We start from the raw sequence: 9,476 nt of genomic DNA on the forward strand, positions 1-9,476 counted from the left end.
CCCAGAAGTGGTGTCCACTCCACTACTGAGGAAGGCTGCGGGCTGTGCTCTGCTCTCTCAAAACCCTCCAGACCGCGGGCTCTCTGTCCTGCAGCGGAAGGGGGCGTCCGTCCCTCAGTGGAAGCCCCCTAGGCCACCCGGTTCCCGCTCTGCACCGCCCTCAGACCCGACCCGTCCTGGGCTTTGGTGACCATCCCGGAGGCGAGGGGAAAACACGTCTGGTGTCAGAGTGCCTTTCTGCTCTCGGGCGGCGGGGTTTGCAAAGAAAAGTGCCAGCTGTCAGATTCCAGATCAGAAACACCTGTAAGAATTGTTTCTGCCTGTAGTTTTCCTGGTGTTGGAAGTAGCATTTCAGTGACTGTCAGTGAAGGCACAGGTCAGAGAGAGGAGGGAGTGGGGAGAATCCCAGCCCTGGAGACGGAGCCCAAGAAAGGGGCCGGTGCCAGGAGGCCATGTGTCAGTGAGGAGAGGCAGCGCCCCCCCCTCCCCCCGCCCAATAGCTATGCTGGCAGTTCCTGAGCTGCACAGGCCTTCTGGAACATTCCGTCCACTCACCGCCGTCTTCCCTTTTGCTTGCATTGCAGATGTGTACTTCATCGCCACTTTGTCATTCTTGTGGAAGGTGTCCGTTATCACTCTGGTCAGCTGTCTCCCCCTGTACGTTCTCAAGTATCTGCGGAGACGGTTCTCCCCGCCCAGCTACTCGAAGCTCACCTCGTAGGCGTGCGCGGGCCGAGGGCACCGCGGCCTCTGCGCCCTCCCGGTGGACAGAGTTCAAGTTGCGTCTTTTTTAAGTGCCACCTGTGGATCTCGCGGCAATGGCTACCACGTGCCGTTTGGACGCGAAGCGGCTGAATGTGCAGAGTCCCGAGGCTGGTTCAACGGGGCAGGCTCCTGGGACGTGCCCGCGGGGGCCTGCTCGAGCCCCGGATGACTCGGCCTCAAGTGAATGTATATACGTGAAAGCTGGTGGCTCGGCTAACACATTTATACGTGGGTCACCGTGTGAGCTTCCGAGGACTGGGATTCTGGTGTCGTGTGATAGAAGTTTCTGTCCGGCTGCGGATTGTATAAGGGTTTGTTTGTGTTTTTGTTTTAAACAGTCCTAATGTGTGTGTGCTCCCCGCGTCTTTCTCGCTCTGAAAAAACTGGCTGCGGAGAAGCGTCAAGCTCGCGGTCTACAGGTTTGCGGGAAAAGGCCATGACTCTGGTCAAAAGTGACCCAGACGGTAATCGCACGGCCGAAGTGCTACCCACCCCGCCCGAGGCCGCTCTGCTTGCCGAAGCCACGCTGCCTTCCCAGAGCGACACAGAGCGGACCAGGGCAGAGCGAGCGAGCCGTAAATCCCCTCTGTTCTCCTGCGTCAGATTCAGCTTCGACAGCGCCCGAGTTAGCGCCACCTGCCTCCTCGTAAAAGAATTTCAAAGGTGTTACCCTGCTGTGTTCGGACCTGGTAACAATTACAAAGCCTGTGGCCATCTGAGGACATCCCTCAGACATTTTCAGCAGTTGTTTTAGCAGGAAAGGTGCCACCGAACGGCTCCTAAATGTGTCGACAGGGTGATAAGAGACTCGGCTAATTCTTTAGACAATGTAGCATATGCGGCTCAGGCCTCCTGAGTCCAGAGTGCAAGGTCAGGGCTGGGGGCTCTCGGCTTCCACAGAAATCTGTTTCCCATTAGGAGGATGAAATGGCCAAGGCAGAGGCATCATAACCATGCCCTTCGTCGGCGGCAGCTTCGAGCAGAGAGTCCCTGGGAGGAGGAGGCCCAGGCTGCCGGCTCTGGGGTCGGGGCTCCGTTCCGCTGCCTCTCGAGATCTCCAGGGGGAGCTTGCTGGAAGGCCGCCAGCGGTAGAGACCCCTCCCCCACCGGGATGGCGTACCCGCACGTGTGTTTCTTATAAAGCTGTGGCTTCTCTTTTCCGAGGAGGGAAGGGAGTTTTCAAGCGCTGGGCGTGGCGGGGCAAGGCATTCTTGGGTTTTCGAGTCACTCGGTGCCACATATGTGTGCCATCAGGGTTAAGTCGGCGGATCTTCCAGTGACTGTTTGCGATCTCGGATCCGTGGTTAATTCCTTCAGCCCTTCAGCATGACGCTTCTTGTGCGTGCTTCAGAGACGTGAGCTCCAGCCTGGCCGCCGCGCCCACGGCCCTACGCTCAGCCTGCGGCTGGGGGGTTGGGGGCGGGAGGAGCGGGCACGTCGGTTCCTGGCCTTGGGAGCACTCTCCATATGCTCATGTACTTATGTTGCCCTTTTAAACCCTTATAAAATGATACTAAGTTTCAGGCACTGGGTAAACTGGCTCTTGGCATTGCTTCTGTTTTAAGATTCTGCATTTTTGCAGTATTTCGGCCGTTCTGTTCCAGCCATCTCTGCCACACCGGAAGGATCTGCAGGGAATATAGGTCGCCGTGAATGAATGGTTATTTAAGAATAGGACCTTTCAGCCGGAAAGATTGAGTGGGTCTGACTTCTGTCTGAGTGATGTTACATAGTTTCAAAGGTAGAGGAGGGAGCCTTGGGCTCAGGAGTTCATGCTTTGATCTTCTTAGAAGTCCGATTGTAAGTCTTAAGTTGTTCTGATCTGAGGTTGCAAACCCTGAACCTGGCCTTGTTCACAGACAGGTGATGGCTTCTGCAGGTAGGTCTTGCCAGAAGCGCTGTGAGGAAATTTTGGACTTTCCCAGCAGATACAGGGAGACGGTCTCTTGCTTGGTTTTTTTTCCCCCTCAAGTCCCAAGTTCGATCCAGGTGTGTGAGCTGACTTTTGAAGTCAACGCCTGAGATGCCACCTGACATCTCCCAGGAAGAGAGCTGCCGAAGAAGCCACGCCTGGAAGTGGAGGGGTGCTGGTCTGTGCCATTGCAAACCTTGTTCTCTCGTCCCAGCTGCACTCCGGCAGAGGCAGTTGGGGGCCAGAGGGACCTAAACCCCAAGCGGAGCCCCGACCCCCACGCTGTGGAGCCGCCCCATCAGTGGGCAGCCTGCTCCCTCCTCCTGCTGGGGGTCGTCGGGTGTCTGGGGATGCATGTCCTTCTCAAACTCTGGAGCCCCAAAGGGCAGGAGCCTCAAGTCGGTTGAGGGTACAGGATCCTTACCTGCACCTGTCAGAGCAGTCCCAGCAGAGGACCCGTGTGCACGAGGATTATCTCAGTTGCGGGGGAAGATAAAACAGGAACCTCCTGAGTTCGTAGAGCTTGAGCAGACGGATCCCGTTGACCTTTCTCTCGGTTTACCAATCTGGAAGGAATTTAGGAAGCACCACTGACCCCTGCCCCTCACCTTGGACCTCAGTGGGACCTAAGTCTCTGGCAGCCTATTTGATTTGAGGCCGGAGGCCCCACGGCACACAATCAGTGCTATTCAAACCTTTCTCCTCAAAGTAAAAATTAACCCCCCACCCCCACCCTCTGACACCACTAGGTATTTCTGTCCTGGTTAGCACTTTTGTTATCTTATGATTATTTTTGTTCTGTCTTTTGGTGATGGTTGTACGTGCATGAGGATGACGGGATCCATTCGGTTTCTCCTCCCCCCGCCCCTTCCTTCCTCTAAGAAAAGACCAGACAAGCTTCTCCATTTCAGTAATTTCTGAAGCCTGACAGTTTGGATCCTAATTTGGAGGGCGCACATGCTCACATGTGTGTTGCCCGTGGTGCTAGGGGGGTCTGGTTGCACCATCTCTGGCTGCTTGGGGCAGCGGACTTTGCCACAGAGCGAAGGAGGGGCGTCCCCGGGGGCATCTAGACATCGGAGCAAACCACCTTCGCAGCCACCTGGAGCCGGGAGACCGCGAGCTGGCATGTCTCCCGCTGTTGGTGTTGTCCCATCCGGGCCCCAGGCCAGCTTCCCTCCCTAAGCCCTTTTGTGTGCAGTCGGCTTCGGTGCCCGTGTCTGCTCCCCTCTGCGTGCTCTCTGCTGAAAGCTTAGGTCACACTGACAACTTCTGAATGTATTTTGAGTTCTGTGCTCATCGGGAATGGACACAATAATGCCTCTTCTCCTTTTCCAGATTTTTGCTTTTATACTTTGTTTTGTTTTTACTGGGGTGGGGATGGGAAAGCCCTCATGCCTTTATGGGGCAGCATTTTAAACCTTTGCCAAAATCGCCAGTGGGACCTACACATGCTTCCGCGCCATCCTGTTGAAGACAAACACCTCTCAGCTGTTTTTATCTTTAATCTTTTGTGTGTGTGTTTAAGTGTGTGTGTGTGTGTGTGTGTGTGTGTGTGTGTGTGTGACCTGAGTTTTTGATGAGATACTTGATTTGCATCAAAATCCCGTTACTTCCAGCTTTGTTGTCATCAAAAAACATAAAAGGAGCTTGTAAATATAACAGATTTTACTTCTCCCCCCTTCCTTTCATGTAAAACCTTTTGCCGCGTACACTTATTGGAAAATATTTCCATTAATGATGTTCATGTCATCTTGGGAAAATACGTCTTGTGTTTCGGAAGGGAACCGGGAGGCATTGCCACCGTGCGGGCGGCGTCCCCGAGACCTCGCGCTCCGCGGCGTCTGCTCACGCCATGGCGCCGTTCCTGCGGATCCGGCTTCTCCGTCCCCGCGTGCTTGGGGGGTGCCGGCTGTTAACGTCACTGGGCAACGTCCGTGGATACTGCGTTTGTGGGGGGGGACTGCTGGGGGGACGCGGTATTAGCAAACAAAAATGGTGGCCACTCTATGATTTTGTTGCAGGGGGGCTAGCCGTAAACTCATCTAGGAGTCGGCGGCCTCCTCATTAGTAGATTCGTCCGTGTAATGCACATTGCACGTATCCACCAGGACAGCGTTCTTTCATTAGCGGGAAGCTCTGGTGCAGGATGCTTTAATTTTGCAGGAACTCCCAGATGATTTAAATCCTCGATCCCGTGATGATACACATGTGATCCTGCGTGTTTCTGACCGGTTGTCCTTTCATTGTGTGCCAGCGTGGCTCATTGCTGCTGCCCAATAAAGCTTGTGTACTTTATGCCTTTGGGGATCATTTTAATTTGTGCGGAAACAGGAATTCTGGTGTCAAAATGAAGGCTTTTTATGATAACGCTCCTATTTTGTGTGTATCTCATGGTACAAAAAGGGAAGAACTGTTTCTCCAGTTATTTGGATTTTGGCAAAAAAAAAAAAAAAAAAAATCCCATCCCAAACCCGTGCATTATTTATTATTCTGTACCGTTGTCTATTCCAGACATGTCAGAATTTCAAAAGGTGACCGATATAAATAGGAAAAAGGAGAAAAGTATTCTATAGGATTCAGATTTGATTGATACACATGTAGTCCTTGATCTGTTTGGACACCTTTTAAAAAAAATCAAATAATATAAGATTTAGGAATGCAGTCACCTAAGTTTCAGGGAGGAGAGGTTTCTAAGCTATTGTGTAGGAAGCAGAGGACATATTTTATTAATCTCACCCAGTGATTCTCAGCTGGAGGGCTTTTGTCCACCACGGGACTTGGGGCAGTGTCAGAGGCTTTTTTGGTTGTCACAGTTGGGGTGGGGTGCTCAGGGGCCTGATGGGAGGCCAGCGATGCCGCAGGACAGCCCCCCACCACGTGGAGTCATTCGACCCCAAATGTCGAAGGTACCGCGGTTGAGAACCCCCGATACGACCTGCACACGTCCGCTTTATCACTGCGGTGTGAACGCCCGTGTCTCGGGAAACCAGCTGTGTACCAACGAGCCACATGTTTTAATTAGGAGCTAATTGTGGTGTGGGCTGCTGGTTTCCACATACTGGCTCCCGTTGAGAGGGTCACCCCCAGGGTATCGATCAGAAGGAGCGTTGTCAATGCGCTTGTCTCCATCAGTTGCGGCTCCTCCCAGCAAATCGGAGACGCATGCTCTCGGCTCTGGTGACCTGGACTCAAGAGGGGCGAACGGTACATTTCCTTAACCCTGTGGCCATCAAAGTGGTCTTCCCACCGCATTTGCCTGCTGTGAAATTCCATCCGGGTGTAGGCACCGCTCCATTCCCGCCGCTAGGGGGAGCTTGAGACTGAAAGACCTTTATGTTTCCTGTTTTCAACAACCAGGAAGGTCCAGTGAACCCAGCTGCTCTGTTCAAGACGCTGCTTTCATAGTTTCAGAATTTATTTCATGGCCAACGGCTCCGTTAAGAACAGACATTTCTTTTTATGTTGTTGACCAGACTATTTTGCTGGACTTAGCTTAAAACACACACACACACACACACACACACACACACACACACACTGGGGTTGGGTGGGGGAGGGAATGTGAGAGACGAATATTTATTTGATCTCGGATATTTGTATTTTTGAATATTTGGCCACTGGGAAGGCTTGCCCTACTCCTTATTCAGGCTAATAAGGTTTTGAGACGAAATGTACCAACGCCCCCAAGTACTTGAACTGTTTTTGTTATGAAACTTTTCAGGGTGACATGAAACCCTGCGGTATTTGTGAGGGGATCTATAAATGATGGATTTGCTCACCTCAAAATAGAACTGTAGTCGCTCCAAACTTTCCAGAAGTCGAGCACAGTAACAGAATTCATTCAGGACTTGCTAATTTCCTACTTGAAATGGGTTACATAATAGAACAGTCCCGCCTTCGAGCCTCTCTGAGCTACCCATGAAATGTATCATTAAAAGCTAGATGGTGAAATGTATCATTAAAAGCTAGAAATAGCTTTGCTAAACTCTGGGAAAAAGAGGAGTTTTATTTCTCCCCCCTGATACCTCCCCCCTTTCCTTCACCCAAACATTGCATAATGTTAAAAAAGTCAAATCTTTCCGTGGGATTTGATTTCATTCTCCATGTGGCTGTGGTCAGAGGGTAACTTCAGCACTTTGGGGGCCGGCGGATTTTTGGAGGATCACGCATCCCCGGATCAGTTTCCATCCAAAGACTTAGCAGACAAACACACCCGATGCTGGAGTTTATCCCTCTCCCTTCTCCCCCTTTGGTGGATGAGTTATCTGTAACGCAGCGTCTTTTCAGAGGGCCTGCCTTCTCGCAGGAATGTCAAAGCCAAGCCACCCCTCAGCCTTCCATGTTGAGGTTTGGACTTTGAAATGGGTTCCCTCTAAGACTTGGGGTAGTTGAATCACATCGTGAAGTCACTAGCTCCACGGTCTGTGCTTGATGACCTAGCAGGTCCCGGTTCTTAGACCTCAGCCTGCAGGTTCTGTTTGCTCACACTAAGAGCTTTGCGTTCTGAACCTCTGCTGTCCCATTTTCAAGAGATTCAAGAGCACATTTTCTTTTCTTGGGTCCACCTAAGCCCAGGAATATTTTTAGATTTTCTTCAAGAAAGAGTGCAATAGCCAGAAAGAGAAAGGGGGACCGGGGTTAGACGGAATATGCTGACTTCCGTTCATTCGTTCACCGAATATTTACTGAGCACCTACTGTGTGCTCGGTACTGCTCTTTGGGCCGGAGGATCGTGGAGAACAAGTGGACGGTCCCCACCTCCCTAGTGGTTACATCCAGGTGTGTGTGAGAGAGAGGAAAGACAGATACAGACTCTAATACCCTCCTAAGCCAAAAGGGGGTGAGGGGTGGGCAGAGGGTATTGATCAAGTAGGAGTAAGAGTGGAGAAAGTGATGGGGGTCAGGGAAGCACCCTTCGGGGATGGGCCCACTGAAGCAGAAAGATGAAGGATGAAGAGGTGGGGGTCATGGTAAGCTCCGGGACAGCGGCATTGATGATGCAGTGGAGAGTGCAAAGGCCCTGGGGCAGGAGAGGCTGGGCATGTTGGAGGAGCAGAAAGAGGGGCACGTGGCTGGTGTGCTAAGGCCAAGGGGGAGCATGGAGGAGGTGAGGGCAGGGACACAGGGCCTGCAGACCGTGGCGTTCGGGCTAAGGAGTCCTGTCTAAGAACCGAGCAGGCACTCTTGAAGTCTGCCTGCTGCACTTGAACTGTGTCTGAGAGGCCCTGTTTCACTGCCTTCTACTACGTATGCCTCACTGACCCGTCCCTGCCTGTTCTCGTTTCCACCTCCGGTGAGACCCACCCCTCCCACTGGAATCAACCCACTCTCATCCCTGGTATTTCTTGTGATTTTATTGGCATAAACAGCGCTATTAAATAAAGGGGAGAAGACGCCGGTCCTTGGATGAAGTGCTTGCTTTTCCAGCGAATACTACCAAGGCCTTCTGTTCTGCCTGCGCAGCTGGTGGCTGGTCACCCGCCAGTCCCGGAAAGCAGGTGAGTCTGGGGGAAGATATAGGTAGAGAAAACCGAACTGAGTCGTGTTCTTCGAAGCTGCCGCGTTTCCAGAATATGCCCGCTTGGGTCCGGTTTCGAGGAGGAAGCCTTTTGCAGTCATGAACTGCGTGCAGGGGCCCAGGCCGTGTTCAAATTCCTCCCAAAGAGAGAAAGAGTAACGAGAACAGTCTGTGGAAAAGAATGTAGTTAGTGTCTTAAAGATGGGCAAATATTCATTCTCATTTGTCCTTTTATGTGAAACAGATTTTTTAAAAGGCAATTGGAGTAGCTAATGACATCCAGAGCCCTGCTGATTCAAGTAGAGCTGGGAAGGGGGGGGTGGCTGGGGGCTCAAATTGGCCCAAACGACTAATGAGACCCAAAGAAAGAGGTGAGCTGCTCGGGAATTCTTCAGAGCCATGGCCAATAATTAGAGTGTAAGATGCTCTATGCACATAACTTAGCATAATTTTATTAGGCAGCTCATCACCACCAGAATTAGAGAAAATCAGCCCAGGGAAAAGTGCGCTAGCCAGGCCGGCTTGTGCAGACGTGGAGGCTTTTGCTCCAAAACGGCTCCGTGCTTGAGGAAGACACCAGGAAAAAGCACTGCCTTTCTTCTGGGCCCTGATGGGGGGGGGGGGGGGGGGGAGAAATGGATTCAATGCCATTTTAGGGGATGTGCTGGAATTTGGGGGCGGGCAGCACAGGGAAACGTGCCATGGACCCAGCTGGACGGGAGACAGACTTGAATAGCAGTTCCCATCCTTACTGAGTGACAGGGGGCCCATTCTCTGAGCTGGGGTTCCTCTCCTGTTATTAGGGGATCAGCGGCGAGGCCGGTGACTGTGCCTAGACCGAAATGGCAGCTGGACCATCATCGGGGACCTGCGGGTGAAGGGCGGGCTGCGCGCGGAGGGAGGCCTCATCTCTCCAGACCCGCACGCGTGTTTTCTTCAGACACGGAGCTCACCCCTCCGGACAGAGTTCCCAGATGATTTCAGATTTGGGGCAACGAGGGAAGGTCTCACCTTGAGTCTTTCCACTGGCCTTTACTGACCCCACAGACCCTCCACCTTCGAAGGCCCACCCTGGGTCCTGTTCTCCGAGCCGGTGCTGCGTGTGGGGAGCAAACCTGTGTGCATCACACTGGGCTGGCCTGGGCATCCCCACCCCTCTGGGGCTGGGGCTAGATGGGGCCAGAGGACAAAGGGGACTTCCCAAAGACTCCGTTGACTCAGTGATGTGGCGAATGAGAGGAAGTCATTGAGTGGCCAATCATTTAACACATTTCAAAA

General features: G+C 52.5%; 1 protein-coding gene across 1 annotated transcript in view; it reads left to right on the forward strand.

Annotated features, from left to right (window-relative positions):
* The window catches only part of ATP9A (ATPase phospholipid transporting 9A (putative)), a 131,043-nt gene extending 126,068 nt beyond the window's left edge, over positions 1 to 4,975 (forward strand). The window contains 1 exon segment of the mRNA XM_047852163.1: positions 585 to 4,975. Coding sequence (XP_047708119.1) covers positions 585 to 721 — 137 coding nt within the window. The 3' untranslated portion in view covers positions 722 to 4,975.
* The last annotated feature ends 4,501 nt before the right edge of the window (positions 4,976 to 9,476 follow it).

This window comes from Prionailurus viverrinus, chromosome A3 (genome assembly GCF_022837055.1).
Source record: "Prionailurus viverrinus isolate Anna chromosome A3, UM_Priviv_1.0, whole genome shotgun sequence".
Lineage (NCBI taxonomy): Eukaryota > Metazoa > Chordata > Mammalia > Carnivora > Felidae > Prionailurus > Prionailurus viverrinus.